The sequence below is a fragment of the Cyanistes caeruleus genome, chromosome 10, assembly GCF_971803275.1.
Source record: "Cyanistes caeruleus chromosome 10, bCyaCae1.hap1.1, whole genome shotgun sequence".
Lineage (NCBI taxonomy): Eukaryota > Metazoa > Chordata > Aves > Passeriformes > Paridae > Cyanistes > Cyanistes caeruleus.
This window is the reverse complement of record NC_141710.1, coordinates 23,741,767-23,760,784: the sequence shown is the minus strand read 5'-3', so window position 1 is coordinate 23,760,784 and position 19,018 is coordinate 23,741,767. Positions and strand designations below refer to the sequence as shown.

Sequence of the window (19,018 nt, the reverse complement as noted above, 5' to 3'; positions counted from 1 at the left end):
TGCCCCAAATGAATGAAATTAGAACAAACAATCTCAGAGTCATTTGTAATCAAGCGCTGATTAATGGACTTTGGTTTCACAGCCATTATTCATTCAAGAACACCTGATATCTTTCCCATAAACAAATCGTGTTTGTCCAAATTAAGAAATTAAATGAAGCATTTGATGAGTTTATGATTGACCCTTCCAACTCGGAGCCCATTAGTCAACGTCGTTATCATGCAAAAGCGCCTGACTAATGTGCTGGCTGAATGTGCTGTGTGGATTTATTATGATTTCTGATTAATGCCTGCTGCAAGCCAAACCACGGGATTGTAATAATTCCTTGATTTTCATTTGAGCGCTCGCTGAAGATTTTCATCTGTGATGAAATGCATTCGTGTCCCATTAGATTTAGAGATGATTATGAGGTGTCGGCCGAATAAATCTTAGTGTGGAGCAGAGGGTGCTTGGCAAGGACCTTTGCAGTCGTGGAGGGTTTTTTATAAGGCTGCTGCCTGTCATTAACGGGGATTTTTGAGTGGTTTAAGGGGAGTTCTCAGGCTTTTGCAAATGTGGGGGGTCATAGAGGTTGATAGGAACAAGATCCCCAGCTTATTTTTGTAAGTGAAACATTTCTCCTCATACCTAAGAGACTGATAAGAAAATTTTCTTCAATTCTTTTTTGTTGTTTACATACTTTTACTCTACGAGTATTTAATATATGCTATTTTCTAAAGTATTTTTTTGGGGAGTGTTTGGTGACTTGGAAAGGATTTTATAGAATGTTTTCTGCTGAAATGACACTCTTGAAAAGCAGATGTCAAACTTCTGTAGTAGTAAGTTTTACCACCCCTCCAAATGTGAAGCGAGGCGAGTTCACTCTGAATTAAATCTGCATTAAATGCTTTGAGCCCTGTTGCCACAAGCCCATTAAAGAATCCACTGGAAAGGCAGAACAGCGTCGTTAGTAAAGGCAGCAGTAATGGAAACTCGTGTCCTTTGCCAATCTCTCGTATTGATCACCCCAGCAAGGAAAAAAGAAGTGTTTCAAAACACAGCTTATGTGAAAAATCAAATTAGGTGCCTTTATAGCAGATCCTCCCTTTAATTCCAGTTCTGTGTCTCTTCTCTGTGGCTGCACTGTGATTTATTATTGAAGATTTCTGAGCTGCTTTGTTTAAGCCATCGTGTATCCCCTTATGTTCTTAAAATACCCACTAAAACTATTTAATCACAGAAGTTTCTTAAAGGTTTTGAGCATTTTGTGCGGCTGATCTTAAGCCCTTGGAGAGTTTTCGCTGAGAAATGTGGATGGTTTTATAGCAAGGAGCCTCTAGGAGCGAGAGGAAATTGTGATTCCATTGGACAGGGCTTGGAGCAGCCTGGGACAGTGGGAGGTGTCCCTGTCCCTGGAATGGGATGGGAATGGATGGGCTTTAAGGTCCTTTCCAACCCAAACCATCCTGGGATTCTCACTCTCTGCAGCTCTGGCTTTGCCTCCTGCACGTTCCGAACCTGCAGCAGCGCTGGAGTTGTGGCTGGATTTTCAGGTCTGAAGGGTGGGTAAAGCTGAGGGGGGAAAGGAAATAAGTTATGGAAGAGCACATGGAATTCCAGACTGGTTTGGGTGGGAAGAGACCTTAAATCCCATCCAGTGCCACTCCTGCCATGGGCAGGGTCCCCTTCCATGGACCAGGCCGCTCCTTGGCCTCTTCCAGGGCTGTGCCAGTCTAGTGAGAAATACATTCATTTTACTCAATCTTTTGGCCTGTGCCATTCCCATGTTTCCCTACAGTACGGACTGACATTTAAAAGCTTCTTTTCCAAGCTTGTTCCCAAGATTTTTGTGCCTTTTCTCAGCCTGGCTGTCCCCCGTTGGCCCTGCTTGGCTGTGCCTCTGGGCCTTGTTGATTATTGACATTTTATTCCAAGGCTTTGCCTCCTGATAAACCAGGCTGTGCTCCCCAGCAGATAAATGTCCACATTCAGCTGGTGCAGGTGATTATGTGGGGCTGCCACCAAAGAAACCCTAAAGCATCCTATTAGCAGGGCCTGAGCCTCGGAATAAAGGCGCCAATTACGGAGCACTCCCGAGCCCTCCCGTGACATTAATGGTGTCTTTATAACCTTTTTAACTTCTGCTGCCTCTGACAGAGCACCACAATCACAGCCATGGCTTTGCCCTTGGCAAGCAAAACCTCATTTGGAGAGGATAATAAGTATTTACTATTTAGATGGCTGGCAATAAAATTTCTCTGAATGAGATTTTACTGAGAAAACGCAAACTGATTCAATTACTTTCTTTAATGGACTGGGGAGACCTGTAATAACAGCTTGTGGAAGCTTCAAGTCTCATGTTTAGCGTTTTTTCTTTCCTTTTTGGGTGGTTGTTGTTGTTGTTATGGTTTTTTTTGGTGTGAAAACACAAACTCGATTCTTTTTCCAAGCAGAAATTATATCATGGAATCATGAAGGTTGGAAAATATCTAAAAAACTCCAAGATGATCAAGACCATTTTCACTGGAAAACTTAATCCAACTTTCCCCTGCACGTCCCATGATATTTTTCTTGTCTTAAAAGTGGATAAAAATCTCAAATGTTGATAGTGTTATAGCAGCAGAGAGTGTTGGGAATCCCTAAATATTCTTACAGAGAATTCCTGTCATCTAGCCTTAGGGTGGAATGGGATATCAGTTATGTCTTAAAAACATATTTCTTGTAAATCCATGGAGCATCCATTCCCTGTCAAAGCACTGTAGAACACAAGTGCTTTAATAGCTGGGGTGTGCCAGCATTTCCCAGGTGATTTGGAATATTTAGCATTATTCCTAAATCCCTGTTATTGGGATTTAGGGGAAAGTCCTCTTAAGGACGGGTTTGAGAACCAGTTACTGAAAGTTTTTGGGTTTCTTGTGTTTCTAAGCAAAAAAGCAGCTTGTGAGACTGATCTGCAAACCTTTCTTTAGTCTCTATCTTAAAACCAGCTGTACATTAAAGAAGTAAAATTATCCTATCCATGTTTTAAAGAATACTTCATTTCAGTCTGGATCCAGGATGGGTCTACAAATTTTGGGAATCCCTGAATGTGTGTCTATACCAGACCACCAATTCCTTCATTTTCATTCATTTGGAGAATTCCATGTTGTTGCTGAGATAAAATTAATTGAAATTTTATGAATCCATATCATCTTATTTTATGTTAAAATATTTCTGTACATGCGTATCCCACAATTTACCAATTTCACTGATTTACCCCTCTTATCCCCCAGCATTGATGTGGGATTTTTTTCTCTCTTTTTTTTGGAATTTTTTAATAATTTCAGGAGATCTGTGTTTGTGGCAATAGGGGAGCACCAGGGACACCACCAAACTTCATTAGTGCAGCTCTGGAAGAAGACACAGGATAATATTTCCTTCCCTTTTTAACCATCAGTCACTGTACGGGGCCGCTGCGCCAACAAATTCATAACCTCCTCTGTATTTGATTTTAAAAAAATAAACCCAACCAACTTTTGCTTTCCCCAGTTCAATAACTCCCTAGAAATGTGCTTTTATACAGTGTAGCTCATACAATCCTGCACAGGCTTATAAATTGAAATCCCACTTTTTTCGGACGTTCCCGCCTGGATGACTGATGGCTGTGTGGATTTGCCATAAAATTTTAATTATGACAGAGTTATGAATCACTGCTCTCGCTGGTTAAAGTGTTAAAAAACGATGGGTTTGTTGTTTATTAAACTTGGGAGGGTGGAGGAAGAAAATGTTAAAGGTTTGGAGTTGTGTGGGCTGGATCCCGAGCTCGGGTGTTTCCTCAGGAGCAGCCCTGGGGCTGATTTTGGATGTGCCCTTCCCTCCCTGGGCGCTGCTGCTTCCCAGGGTGACAAATTCCATTAATTTTATTTTTTGGAGCATCCTGTGGGTGTCCTGGGCAGGGTTTAGAACCATCCCATCCCTCGGGATCGGGGCTTTGGCTGTTGCCACAGGAACAGCGGAGCAGTCCCGCTCTGGGAGCACGGGGATAAAACCGAGGTGTTCACACAGAAACACCAAATATTTAAAAAATATTAAGGGGCTAGAACCAGAGTTGTGTAAAACATTCAGCATAGCACAGTTTTTATTAAAAGTGTCAGGTTTTGTTACCGATAACTGTGTGTTTCTTTCCCTTAGAAGATCGCAACACTCGGTATTTCCCAATTTTATTATTATTATTTCCCAATTTATTATTATTATTACTATACTTATTATTCATAACATTGTTATTACTACTATTATTATTGTTATTATTTTAATCATTTATTTAGTTATTATTTTTTGTTATTATTATTTCCCAATTTCCTGAATTTTAGGCAGGCAGCACCTGATGTATTTGGCACGTGAAGGGTTGCTTTAAACGACCCCACTTTGACTTTTTCTGCCTTAAAATCAGCTTTATTTGCCTTCCCCTTCGGCCTGGCTGGCAGGGCAGGGCTTTTCCAGGCAGACAGAGGAACAGCTTGGAGTGGTTGCAGGGCTCCAATCCCGTGGGAATGATCCAGGCTGGGCTTTTCAGGGATGTGCTGCACAACAGGTTGGTGCCATTTGGGCACGAGCAGGGAGAACACCTGAGGGAATAGGGGATGAATGAGGGGAGCGGGGGCCCATTAGTGCTGCCCACTCCTGCCACAGGCTGGGATAGGGCTAAATGAGTTTTAAAGGACAAAGCTGGGGGATTAGAAAGTCCTTTATGGTTTGATCCGTGTGGAATTGGGCCTGGTAATAAGGAACGTCTCTGTTGCACTGTAAACCGAGGGAAAAAGATTCCCAAATTTAAAATACTGGGCATTTATATTATAATTCAGGAGTAGCGTCTCGTTTTTCTTTCTTGTGGATGTGAAATGTTGTTTGACAGCATATTCTGTTTGCAATTATTCATATTTAAATGTTTTAGTCACCTGTTATGGAAAGAAACTTTTAGCGACAACATAAATAATTCTTGGAAGTTGGACTGGATGGCCTTGAAGGTCTTTTCCAACCTTAATGATTCTATTAGTTTATTTTAAGTAAATTAAGTTTAAAAACAAAACTCAGCTTCATTATTCATTTCAACTTAATATTTTTGTTAGTGAAAATAATGGATGTGTGTGTTGAGGATATTTTTTTATTTGATTCAACTGATAACAAAGCAAGAGAACATTACTGTAACAAAGGAATATACCAAAATATAAAACACTAAATATTAAATACTACAAAAAATTCAGTTTGCTGCTGTAGGGAATCAATGGCACTTTTAGGAAATCCAACATAAGGCTGAGGTAGGATTAAAACCATTAACCTCGCTCGCCTCGACTCCGTCCCTCCGAGCTCGGAATTTTCCATTAGAAAGGAGGGTTAGGGATCAATATGAAGATCTGTTGATAATGTTATATTAATTAGAGTAATCAAACCCATGCTTGGAGCACAGCAGCTGCCAGGGAGAGGGAGCAGAGCAGAGTTCCCTGTGCTGGCCACGGGCGCTGACCTGGGACAATTCCCAGCCGGAGCCGCGGCTCCGCCTCACATCGACTTTGCTTTGGGGGGCAGCGGAGTCTCCCCAACGCTGCTGGTCAATGATTCCTGCCAGCAGTGCTGTAATTAAAGGCTGCAGCCGGTGGTTGTGGGGCTGCCTGGACATTGATCATCCCGGAGATGTGAGGGGATCGATCAGGGGGATGCAGGAGAGGGCCCCGGAGAGCGGGAAGAGCGCTGGGAACGCGGCTCCGGGACACGGGTGGGATGTGGAGCTGGAGCTGACCTGTGCCCAGCACAGCTCCTCAGCCAGCACTGCTTCACTACCTGCTCCTACCAGGAGGGCTCAAACCAGTCTGGCCTGGGTGGTATTGACAGGGGCTCTTCAAAGGAGCGGAAATCCAATATCGGCAGAAAATAGGGATTAAAGCAGTTAAATGGGTTTTTTGGAGGTAGTTATTACCCTGCTTGCAACATTTGTACAAATTGTGAAAGTAATCTCTGAATATCATTTCTAAAAATGTAATGATGGAAGTTACCTGAACAAAGGCATGATTTTTTAAAAAGGACTTCCTTCTAGGATCCCCAAATGGTTTGAGTTGGATGGGACCTCAGAGACCATCCAGTTCCACCCCCTGCCACCTTCTGATGGATGCCCCATCCCTGGAATTGTCCAAAACCAGGATGGATGGGGATTGGAGCAGCCTGGGTTAAGGGAAGGTGTCCCTGCCCACGGCAGGGGGTGGCACTGGCTGGGATTTAAGGTCCCTCCCAAGCCAAACCATTCCGTGGTTCTATGCTTGGGCGACTGAGCACTGCAATTAAAAGCGTGATCAACACAATCATCTTCATGATTGAGCACAAATTCCATACAGGGACAGTCAGGGGTCCCGTGGGTGCACACACAAGTTCAGAACCAAGCTCCTCCTGATGGATGAAGGATGGTGGGCCTCAGCTGGAGCTCTCTGCCAGTCCCACACAGATATCTGCACTCCCTTTCCTCATGGTTAAAACCATTAAACACCCAGTGAGCTTTTAATATTGCAAATTATTGCTGTTTTCTGAGAGAAATGCCCTCCTGATGTACTTTGCAGAGCTCTCCCACCCGAAGTTAAATCTGGAAATGAAACCTAATTGGAGAAAGTTTATGGAAGTTCTGGTGTTGAATGAGGCTGCTTATTTATTACTTTGCTCCAGCTTTATACAAATACACAGATGCACGAGTGTCTGAGGGAAAATTACGCTGTCCAGACTTACGAGAGCCAGTTGGAATCTCTCAAGGTTGCAGATGAGCAGGGGAAATGCACGTGTATATTATCAGCTCCGTGCCCTTGGCGGTGGCTTCCTCACCAATGACAAATCTTTCCTCGCTCCTCTCCTGGAAATCAGTGCTTTGGTGGTTTTCTCTCTTGGATTTGTCTGTTTTCCCACTTGCTCTAATGGGCTCTACTCGAACTTTTAAAAACAAGCATTTATTTGAAATACATTAAGAAACACAGTACTTCAGAAAAAATGTTTGATACCCCAAATTCCTTCCTGAATTATTTAAGCGCCGCTGCATCAAACTGTTTACTCAGGGATGTTCAGCCTGGTGTGTAGTAGGGGTGTAGTTTTCTTTTAATGCAGTTATTGAATTCCAACCCACAGAGCCTCTGGCAGGGTTCCAGGAGCGCTCTGCTGCACCGAGTGAAGATAAATTGTTTGTTTTCAGCAGCATTTCTTCATCTTCATCACTTAATCTGCAATGAAATTTTACAGCCAGCCACTGAATATTTAAGCAATATATTTACCTCTTTTATCCTGGGGGAGTATTTAATGACTGAGTACAGTAAATGATTATAGGAGTTAAGGATCCAAGCTGGGAACGTGGAGTTTTCCCATTCTTTTTTCCGTCGGGATGAGCGCGGCGCTCCCAAGGCTGCCGGGCTGCAATCAAGTGCGTGCTGGCATCGGCTGTAAGTCTTCCCCACAAATCTTTCCTGGACACACACTCCCCCTTTTGGTGCCAGATGTCAGGTTCTTTTGGCTGCCTGTCTCATGATTCCGCAGTTCTGGCACGATAAATCCTGGGAGTTCGTTGCTTCTCCACCCCAAAGTTTTCCACCTCGTCCTTTCCGTGATTTTCCAGTGCCTCGTTCGGTATCTTTGTGAGTTAACATTCCTTGGTGCTAATTTTCTTTCTCTTTAACCATCTTTTCGTGTTTATGGACTTACAGGTTTTAAAAAAACCAAAACTAATTTTTTTTTTGTATTTTGTTGCTTCACAAAGGTTTTTTATTAATATGGTGGTCAAAGGATCATACACAGGATGAACAACAAAAAATCCTCTGAAATGCTTCCTTGCACCACTATTTGAGTATTAATTGTGCTCCATTCTTGATTAAGTATGCTCAAACAGGGGCCACTTCCACAGCTTTTCTCCTTATGCCTTCAATCCTGATGTTTTTATTCGGTTGGAAAACAGGAGCTGGAAATTCCCGGAGCCCTCCCAAGGTGCTGGGGCCGCTTTGGTTTCTCTCAGAGTTGTTCCCTGTAATCAGCTGTGCGTGCTCCGTGCTTTATTGCTTCCTCCCCACAGCCACACCAGTTGTCATCTACTTGATTTTCACTTAACGTGGCGATTCCTGACGTTGGGAAATTGGCAGATGAAAGAAGGGCTCGTTTGGAATCCAAGTTTTGGGAGTGAATTTTTCAAGTTTGCTGACAAGCTGTCAGGCTGAATTCTGCCCTTACCCCAGAAAGGAAAGCTGACTGTCATTGCCAATCTACAGCCTGCAGTGACAATTGTATTTGAGGCACAGTGCCATTTTTTTCCCCAGAAATCATTGAAATAATTTGTCTTGGTGGTTATGTTTTAAGCAAGGAAGCGTTTTTTGAATTAAAATGATTTATTTGTGGAATTAAATGGAGGAGCTGGTGCGTTTTCACGTGAAGGCACGTGGGTAGTACAAGATCAAGGTGATTTCTCATGAGGATGCAGTGGGTGGTGGGGCTGAGAGGGTGATGGCTGGCGGATCCCATGAGGATTGGGGATTTCCTGGGAAGTGGGAGCTGGGATGGGACACGGTCCCTGGAGCTGGAGGGCTTGCTTGAGCTCTGCTTCCAACAGGGTGCAGAACCCAGGTCGTGCTTTAGGTGAGATCCTCACAGGAAAGGGAGCACTGAAGTCACCGAGGAGGAAAACAGCAGCCTAAATTTATCCTTCAGGATTTGTGTGATGGTTTTGAAAGCATTTGTTCCATGGAGACAGTGGTCCCTGGGCAGGGACACCTCCCACTAGCCCAGGTGGCTCCCAGCCCCATCCTGGCTCCCTCCTTTCGCCCTTCTCCAGCCACGGTGTGCCAGGGGGAAAGAAACAGTTCTGAAATAAATACTGGCTTAAGAACAATTTAAATAAATTGAATCAAATTGGAGTTTTTCCATAGGGATCATTTCTTGGTTTCCTGGCAGTTATTCCTGAAGGATATAGCAGTAAGAACATTCTTTACTCCATCAGGTTTTGTATATGGACTTTATTTTTTTGCTTCTAAATATTGCTGCTTCTTTTGTCTCAGTAGTTCAGGGCAAGGTTTAACTCCAGGCCATCCTTTTACTTTCCCTAGCTCTTTGTTCCTTGAGGAAGAGGAAGTTCTTCCTTTCTCAGCAGCTGGAGGAAATGGCCTCAAGTTGCACTGGGGCAAGTCTGGATTAGATTTGAGGGAAAATTTCTTCCTGGAAAAGGGGATCAGGTTTTGGAACAAGCTGCCAGGGAAGTGGTGGAGCTCCATCCCTGGAAGTGTTCAGAAAACACGCGGATGGAGCACCTGGGGTCAGGGTTAGTGGTGGCCCTGGCAGTGCTGGATCAACACTTGGACTTGATGACCTTAGAGGGCTTTTCCAGCCTTAATGAGTTCCTGATTCCATGATTCCCACCCCTAAATTAACTCACCTGGAAGGTGCCACTTATTAAACACTTCCATTGGAATCACTGAATTATTCTGAGAACTGATTTCCTCCCCAAGACTGGATACCCGAGGTGATGAGAACCACATCCAGTTCCTCTCTTTTCCTGAGCTGGGCTGCAGGCTGGGGCAGCAGATCCGAGCTGAAACACTGCCTGGTTAGGAGATGTCCAGGTGAATAATGTACAGCCTTTTCTGGGATGGAAACAAATCCTTGGAATATTTAACAGCATCCCCTGCAATGAGTCAGGAGCCCTGGAAGCCAATTAATCCTTGGTGTTAAACCCAATTTGGGTTGGATTTTTTCCTCCAGCGTGTGTTTGAGGGGGGAAACTGTGGGAGAAAGAAAGAAATTAGGGATGCACTAAATAATGGATGAATGTACCTAGCCAAGATCTGCTGATTAAGTCTTCTTTAGGATTATTGTTATAAATAGGGAGTGCCAGATCCTCAGCTGGAGTAAATGGGCTTGGCTTGGCTCAAGTCAGTGGAATTGTGCCAGCTGGAATTCACTGAGGAGGATCTGGCCCTTAATTCTGGAAAAGGTAGATATTTGGGAAGGAGAATGATGGGGTGAGAAGTTTGGTGATTTTTCACTGTTTTCCTGGTGATATCAGGGAAAAAAAATGTAAATTATTATTCTTTTGAATTTTGTAATGAGATTCAAGGAACTACTTGATGTGATTTCATTAGATGGAAATGACTTTTCCTCCAAGTAGCTGCATCTTAACCCCCTGCATGTAGGAAGGGAATATGCATGGGAAATGTGGTGGTTTATTTAATTTTGTGGATGATTGTCTCTTGCACCAGCATTTCTGCCATTCCTACCTAAAAAATGCCTCGATGGCCATCACGTGTTCATTGCAAGGAAATAGGAATAAATAGATTTGATTGTGGAAATCTGTTTCCCACTCTGCTTTCCCACCAGGAGGGAAGCGGGCTGTAATTTCAGATGGCAGCGATCTCAAATCCAACATGGGCTCTCATCTGGCTCTGTTTTAGAAAGGTATCAACAAATCAGATTGCAAAACTGCTAATTTGGTAATTGCTTAAAATAACTCAACCAACAATCTATTTCCATAGCAAAGGAAATGTACATTGTTCAACAATACTTTAAAAGACAGTGTTTGACTCTAGAGTGCACTAAAAAAAATATCCAGTTCTGAAATGACACTTTCTAAAGTGGAATATCTTGGAAAGCCTAAAAAGAACAAGTTTGCTATATTCCTAATCGTTCTGACCATAGAATTAATTTGCCAGTCAGAGGGGGGCATGGCTTTTCATCATTCTCCAGCACCATAAAATCCAGTCTTTGACCATTTGGAGCGGCCACGTTTATGCTTAAAAAACAAAACCCCACCTTTTTAAGGGGAGATATCTTGGAAGGCCTAAAAATAACATCACGGAACAAGTTTGTTATATTCCTAATTGTTCTGACCATAGAATTAATTTGCCAGCCAAAGGGGGGGGCATGGCTTTTTCATCACTGGCAGCCTCGGAATATTCAGCGTGTCACAGATGTTCATGAATAATGTCCATTTAGAAGCGTTGGCAGCGAGCTGGCGAGATGAATGAAATGTTGGGGGGATCTGACAGGCAGCACGCTGCTTTGTGATCATTCCAAAGTTCTAATAATCTCCCTCACCTTCCCTGCCTGCCTCTAATGAAAGAGAATAGGTGATTGCACCTCGGGCTATGTTCTGCGCCTAATGACTCCTCCAAAGGCGGATTTATGGAGAAAAAATTAACTTTGAATGAGGATTGAATTGGCCCTGACAGGCTGATAGACTGTGACACAGATTCTGTGGCAAAACAGACGTAGCCCTAATTGATTATCAATATTTTAAGCAAAGTGATGAAAATAAGCATTAAGTGATGAGAAAGGCAGTCTTAATACAGTAGGCAGTCACCGGGATCCGGGAAGTCTTTGGGGAGGTCGGCCCCGCTCTCTGGAACGGGATTTTAGCTGTCAGTTCTTACCTTTCCCTGCCCAACACCCCGTGTCCCTTTCCAGCCTCTTCCCCTCCCGGATTTCTGCCCAGCATGTTAATATTCCAGCCAAGGATGAACGTGCCTCGCTCTCTGCAGAGAAGTTGGTTGAATATTTAACCCGTTGGCACTCGAGAGCCGCTCGGGCTGTTTAGGATATTTTGGATTTTCTCTTTTTCCTGCCGGCCTTTCTCCCAGCCCTGTGCCATTTCTAGCCAGCAGGTGATCCACAAACTGCTTCCTGAAAATGGTGACAGTGAAAGAAACTGGGGGGAAATCGGTGGGAAAGGGTTTATCTTAATTATTATCTTGGTTGTACCCGATAGAAACAAATATCTCGGTTACACCAAATAACTCCAGCTACCTCGGTTATGCTTTGGAATAAGACAATGTTTAGGTTTCACCTGTGTTTCCTCAGTTGGGTTGCACATGACTGGATGTATCTTCTACCAAAAATACATTTAATATTTGGGAAAGCCCTCGTGGCCATGAGCCAGATGCTCATTAGCTGTGCCATAACGGGACATTCACCCCAAACCAAGGAATATTTCCCAAAACGACTGAGGGAAGGGAACTGAGCTGCTGAAGAGGTGAGAAATAGCATTCCTACACCAGGAGGGATCAGTGGGATAACATCTCCCTTCCCAACACCAGGTGCGTTCCCTCAGAAATTCAGAGAAGCTTAAAAACAGCCAGATTTGGGCTTATGGGGAATTTTTAAGTGTGACTGGCAGCATCCAGGAATTCTGAGTTCCTGAGGAAAAGTGACACCACCAAACACATTTTTATCACCCCAGATTTAATCAGGGTTTCTACAGTTTTGCCTTTAGTAAATTTAAACACCACCAACATTCTTGGAGGTCTTAGAGGGCTTTTCCAGCCTGAATGAGTGTATGACTCCCTCACCCCCATGCTCAGGCCTTTCCAATATCCATAATTAGAGTCTGATTTAATAAAGTTATGGGGCAGCAAGGGCAGAACTTCCCCTGTTTGGGAATTGTGGTGTTTCACAATGGGGAGGACAGGGCTGGTGGCAGCTCTGGTGGCACTGAGAGGTGGCCATGGATGGGATGGGCTGGGCAAGTGACCACCCAAAACATGGATTTATGGGATCACACAATTCCATGGATTCATGGGATCATGGATTAACAGAGTCATACACTCATTGGGGCTGGAAAAACCCTCTAAGACCTCCAAGAATGGTGTTTAAATTTACTAAAGGCAAAACTATAGAAAACCTGCTTAAATCTGGGGTGATAAAAATGTGCTTGGTGGTGTCACTTTTCCTCAGGAACTCAGAATTCCTGGATGCTGCTCCTCGTGTTCCTGTCAGAGAAATTCTCTGAGCAAGCAGTTGTTTGGAGTTTGTGCTGGAATTTGGATGGATAACAGATAATTTTACACGTCAGCCTATGAATATTCAGCGGAGAGGATTTCCACAAGCCTTGATAAATTTAATATACCAGAGAAAAATAGCATGTAAATTAAACAGGGCCTTGTAAATTAATAATGGATTCCACTTGTATTTTTATATGTGAGCTGACTGAATATTTTATAAGTGCAAAAATGTTTGTGTTCAAAAAAAGGAAAGGTGAAGTTTTTCTGATGAGCACTGCGGATGGTTGGCTGCATTTTAAACGGGGTGTCCATGTGTGTTTTTACAGTTCCTGGGCTTTCTTTTCCTCAAACACATCTTGTATTTTCAACTTTGAGTTGTTGGAAAGTCCACAATTACGTTGAATTAATTTGTTTTTCCAGACCTCTTGTGGTTTGCAGTTGTGGGTGTTTGACACTCATCTCTTTTTAATTTTGACAGGAAAATGAAATCTTAGTGAAGGGTTGAGTTTTTTCCATGCACCTTCCCTGCTTCTCCCATGCCCTGGGAGAGGGATCTGCTGCAGGGGCTCTTCCATGAGCCCGGGCCTCATTTCCCAAAATGCCCTTTCCATCCCCAAAACATCCCCTGGCCTGTTTCTACCTTGGAATAATCCACAGTTCTCCTGGTTAATTAGCAGCTTTGCTTGGAATAATTTCCCTTTGGCACAGGGTGAGGCTGGTCAGGATTAAAGCATCTCCCACCCTCAGGGAGTGACTCTGCTTCCCAAACCTCCAGCACTTTCACCACCCCAGGGGTTCCATGGAATGGTGGAATTGTTTAGGTTGGAAAAACCCTCTCAGGCCATCAAATCCAACCCTCAGGTTGTAAAGATCTTTTAGTGTTGTTAAATTGCAGCTTGCTTTGAGAAAAGTGAATCTCTTTTAGTGCTTTTAATGGCACTTGGACACTGAACAACAATATATTCATTATATAATAATAATAGTAATAATAATAATATAACAACAGCTTTGAGGAGGAGGAGAAGAAAAGAAGAGGAGAAAGAGGAAGGAGAAGGAAGAGAAGAGGAAGAAGGAAGAGAAAAAGAGGGAGGAGAAGAAGAGGAAGAAGAAGAAAAGGAGAAGGAGGAGAAGAAGAAAAGAGGAGGAAGAGGAAGGAGAAGAAGAAGAAGGAGAAGAAGAGGGAGGAGAAGAAGAAGAAAAGGAGGAAGAGGAAGGAGAAGGAAGATAAGAAAAGAAGAGGGAGGAGAAGAAAAGAAGAGGGAGGAGAAGAAGAAAAGGAGGAAGAGGAAGGAGAAGGAAGAGAAGAAGAGGGAGGAGAAGAAAAGAAGAGGAAGAAGACGATGGCCACAGTCCTGTGCTGTGTTCTCCAGGATGTCCAGGAGCTTGAATCACTTGACCCACTGTGGTTCCTCCCAGCCTGGCCCATTCTGGGACTCTGCTCAAAAATGACAGAAAATGTGAAATGTTTGAAGAGAATCCTTGGTGTTAAACCCTGGGAGAGACTCAGAGTTCCAGTGCTGGTCGTGGTGGACAGAGCCCTGTAAGCTCGGGGTCTGCTCTGGAGGTTCATGGGCTAAGTTAAATTGTTGTTAATGAGCAATTTTGTGTGGAGAATTGTCCTTGTGGTGCTTCCTAAATTGCCCCATTGTCCCTCTAATTAACCAGGACTCCAAAGGCCGAGCTCTGCCTCAGCAACAGTTTTAACTTGACTTACAAGGGCTGGACATCAACAACTTAAAGTTAACAAAGACAAACTGAAAATTTATTCATTGACCAGCACCATCTTTCCTGTGTGTTTTAATATCTTTTTGCCACTGAGATACCCAATGAATTGTTCCTGTGCAGCAACAAATCGGGCAGGAAGAACAAAGTAGCTCAGTGGAATAGATAAATCAAATTTAGGCCTGGTAGTTTATTGAATCTAAATTGTGCCCAGTTGGCCCACGAGCTATATGAGCAATCCATCTTGTGCTGATAATGGAGGGTCTTGAAATCCACCTGATGTTTGCATTATTAAATTCCAGCCTAATGAGCTCTGCTAATACATATTGAAGACAGTTGTAAGGAGCAGAATGGGAATCGGAGCGGGATAATTTGAAAGAAACATAAGCTGAGCATTTTACATGACTCAAGGGGTATATCTACAATTACACATATCACCAAAATTGAATTTAAATGGAATTTCTATTATCCCCGTCCTTTTACCAAGGAGAATAAAGTGTAAATTAAGTAAAAGTCTTTAGAGTTACTCGTGGTTTGGTTTTATTATGGGATTTAATAGATTCTTGTAATGATCTTCAGTGGCAGAAAAGTTTTAATATTTCATAGCTTTAAATGTTGTCTAAATATGTATAAAAGTGTGGAGATGGGAGCAGCTGTGTGTGCAGTGATCACTCTGTAACACCCTGCTCAGGCTGTGTGTTTAAAGGTGGAGCTGGTGGCTCCAAAAAGGAACGACCCCTTCGCCCCCTCCTGAGCTGAATTTGGTTTTCATAAATTATTGCTTAATTCAGGAGGTGCTGGGATTAAATATTTGCAAATCTGACTCAGCTCTCACAGTTCAGAGCACAGTTTATAGTGATTTTCCTCCCTGGGAAGGTTTAAATGCTGGATTCCTGCTCCTTGTTGGTTCTTTTCTTTCTGGCCTGGTGATACTTTTGAAAACTTAATATTTCATCAAGTATAATGTTATTAGAGACTTATTCTCACTTAGTTCACTCATCAGGCAGTGAGATGGCAATAAAAGAGAATGGCTCCTTTGAGACATTAATGCTTTGGAATAAATGATGTGCTAGAACAGAAATTTAATTAATTTACAGAGTATATTGATAGTCCCTTGTTACTGTGCTGTATATTTTTAATCTTCTTTAACATCTGTAGGAAAGTGTTTGAAAACCCCTGCAGTTGAGCAACTGGTAGATAATTAAGTAATAAGGGAAGAGGTTTCTAGAGGGGAAAAGATTCTTTTTAAAGAAGATTGTTGTAACATGGATTAAGTACTGCTGCTGTGATTTGGAGTGAAGAGAAAATTGTGTACTGCTTAATAAAGTCATGAGGAAGAGCTGTCTGATTGCCACTCTGAGCAGAGTCTGCAGCCCTGGAAATACTGTTTTGTTTGTGTTTTTATCCTCAAAATAGGCCTGATGGATTACTGAGGGTGGCAGCAAATCTGCCACTTTATGAATGTGCCACGTTTGGGTCACCACAGTTCTGTGTGGGGGCAACTGGGGTGGGGAGATTGGGGTTTAAAGAAAGAAAACCTCTTAGAAGTCTCTTAAGGGCTTTACTTACCACAAAATGAATGTGGGGATTTATATAGAATTAATATTGCTCTAATATTGACCTGATATTGCCCTCCATAATCCCATTTATGCTGTTCCTTAACTGCGGGAATGACTTTAAATCAAATAAATGAAGATCCAAGGGCTGGTCTGTCGTGCACGTGGATTTCATTATGGGACCTGCAGGAAGGAACATGAAATTGGGTTTAAACCCAGGAAATGTCGTTTGGCAAGAGGTTGTTGGCAACTCATCCCTGGCAGTGCCCAAGGCCAGGCTGGACACTGGGGCTTGGAGCAGCCTGGGACAGCGGGAGGTGTCCCTGCCATGGCTGGGGTGGGGCTGGGTGGGATTGAAAGTCCTTCCAAACCAAACTTTTCCATGATTCCATGACTTGAGACAATAAATTTAACTAATTCCAGCTCCTGTTGTCTCCTTTTTAGCTAAAGCAGACGAAGCGTTGAAGGCCAAGGAGAGAAGTGAAGAAGAAGCCAAGAGAAGAAAGGAAGAAGGTGAGGAATTTTCTTTGATTTCATAATGAACTAAAGTCCAGGAAGTCAAAAATTACTATTTTTAAGTGTCCAAGCCTCAGTGGGGCTGTGGGATTTTCCTCCCTGGGCTGATGATGGAATTTGGTGCCCTGAGCTGCTTCTTTGCAGTCCAGCAGGTGGAATAATTAAATGGATTGAAATATCAGGGAGTGATGGGAAGAGACATTTCCAACATCGTGAGGGAGCCAATCCAGACAATCCCAGGAGCCTCAAATCCTCACTGGAGCTGTGTGGATCAGGAGGGGCTTTAAGGTCCCTTCCAACCCAAACCATTCTAGGAGTCCATGATTTACTTACAAAAGGGAATTCAGGAAGAATCCTCGTTTTTGAATCTGCAGCTGCTGAGAATTTCACTCAAAATCCAAATGTTCTAATCTTTAGTTTGTTTTACCTGGGGACTGGGGGATGCTGAGAGGAATTAATTGGATTAACTTAATTAATCCTGCTTGGAGAAGGTTCTTGTGATACCAAGGAAGGAAATTCAAGTGGAAAAGTGGGATAGCCCAGACATGGCAGGAGGGGCAAGGGCACTTCCAAATCTGACAGAAAAGAGACCAAACCAACCTGATTCCTGGATTTTGGAACCAATGGCCCAGGGAGAGCCTTTCCACCTGGAGGAGTCACCCAGCCAGGCTCCAGCAGGCACAGGGATATTGGGATGAGGTGGTTGGGTCACACCAGCACCCATTTGCAGGGAATGTTTGGAAAAAAACATGGATTTTTTTGTGCTTACGTTCCATTGTGAGTGGCACATGTGCTGGCAATTGCTGTGCCAGCAGGGATTGGGAAGGGTGGAAAAGCAGAGGGAAGAACCAAGGGGCAGTTCATGACTTGGGAACAATGGAATTTCCAGGGAAATGGGGAGGAAAACTTCTCTACAATTTATTAAGAAGCTGTGAAAACTGTCCTGGGATGGCTTTGAAGGGTTGTGAGGATGTCACAGTGTTTGAAAATGAAGAGAAGATTTTTTCTGGGTAACTCAGATTCACCCATTTGCTGAGGAGTTTGCTCCTGGTTTGGAATGAAAGAGTTTATTCTCACTGGAGAATAAAAAGTCTTATTAAATTGTGTATGGAGCATTCCAGGACATCCAGGGCAGCTGCAAACTGGGACACTTCAGTTTTTGTTAGGTTTAGGTCCCATATGGATTCAAAATTCCAGTTTTAGGTAGGTTTATGTCACATAAGGATTCAGAATTCCAATTTTTGTTAAGTTTATGTCCCATATGGATTCAGAATTCCAGTTTTAGGTAGGTTTATCCCATGTGGAATTGCAAACAGATCATTTTTCCAGTGCTTAGACTGTGTTCCCTTCCCTGTCCCAGCCATGCTGGGCTCCAGTGGCATCTTTTGCTTGGGAAAAGAGCATTTTGCATTTTTTCTTAGTTCTTCCTTCCTCACACAATATCTCTGTGTGGTTTTTAACCCTCTTTGATCCCTCATGGGATCACTGAGATTGGAAAAAACTTCCCAGCCCATCGATTCCAAGCTGTGACTGATCTGTGCTATGTCCAGCCATTGAAATAAGATAAAGCAAAATTATATTATATTAAATTAAATCTTTAAATCATTTCTAAATTACAATTTTAAAAGAATTTTTATTTCTCTAATATTCCTTATTTTATTTCCCTAACTAAAACCCTCCAAAAGGGAATTCCAGCCTGTGTTGACAGCCTGTGACTCCTTTACCCAGCAGCTGCAGTAAAAATAATTCTACAAATAAACCAATCCTTTCCCAACTGATAAATACTGGTTATTGCCCACCCCATAGCGAGGGTGTTTTAACATTCCTTTTATTGTCATTTTATTGCCAAATCAGGTGTGAGATTAGACGTTGGATGTTCCATGTAATCTGCTCGGAAATCAAATTATTTGACCTCCAAGCCCAGCGCTGCCCCTTCCTGCTGGTTTCCTGTTAAATATGCAGCATTTCCCCAGCATGAATAAAAAATTGAGGACAAATTAGAATCTACAGACAGCTGACCCCAGCTCAGATTAGAGACTGGGGGCTTGTGCTGGTTTAAATGTTTTAATTACCACAGTCCCTCCAGCCTGGTGAAGGACACACAGCAAAATGCTGATTTTTTTTTTTTTCTTTTTTTTAAGTGACTAAAAAGCAAAGAAAGAAAGAAAAAGGCTCCCCCCGCCTCATTTGAATTTTTCAGTTTGATTACATTTGCACTTCCATTGGAGCTATGCTAATTTGCTGCATGAAATTAGGTCTATTAGCAAAAAAAATGCTACTTTTGCAGGAGTATTTGCAGTGGTTGGGTTTTCCTGCTTTGGGTTTTGTTGACTTGCTTTGGGATTGCCTGAAAAGGGACAAAATGCAAAGGGGATTTTGCCACCAAACTGGGTTTTACTCCAGACAAATTCCAGACAGGTGAAGTGCACAAGAGGAAAATTGAGGGAAAAAAAACAAATATGTAAAGATAAAATTGGAACACGTTGGATG

The 19,018-nt window shown here is 42.9% G+C and overlaps 1 protein-coding gene across 1 annotated transcript in view; it reads left to right on the top strand.

Moving 5' to 3' along the window:
• Nucleotides 1-19,018, top strand: part of RSRC1 (arginine and serine rich coiled-coil 1) — a 97,597-nt gene that overhangs the window by 65,691 nt on the left and 12,888 nt on the right. The window contains exon 8 of the mRNA XM_086844166.1: nt 16,457-16,525. Coding sequence (XP_086700292.1) covers nt 16,457-16,525 — 69 coding nt within the window. The remainder of the gene's footprint in view (nt 1-16,456; nt 16,526-19,018) is intronic.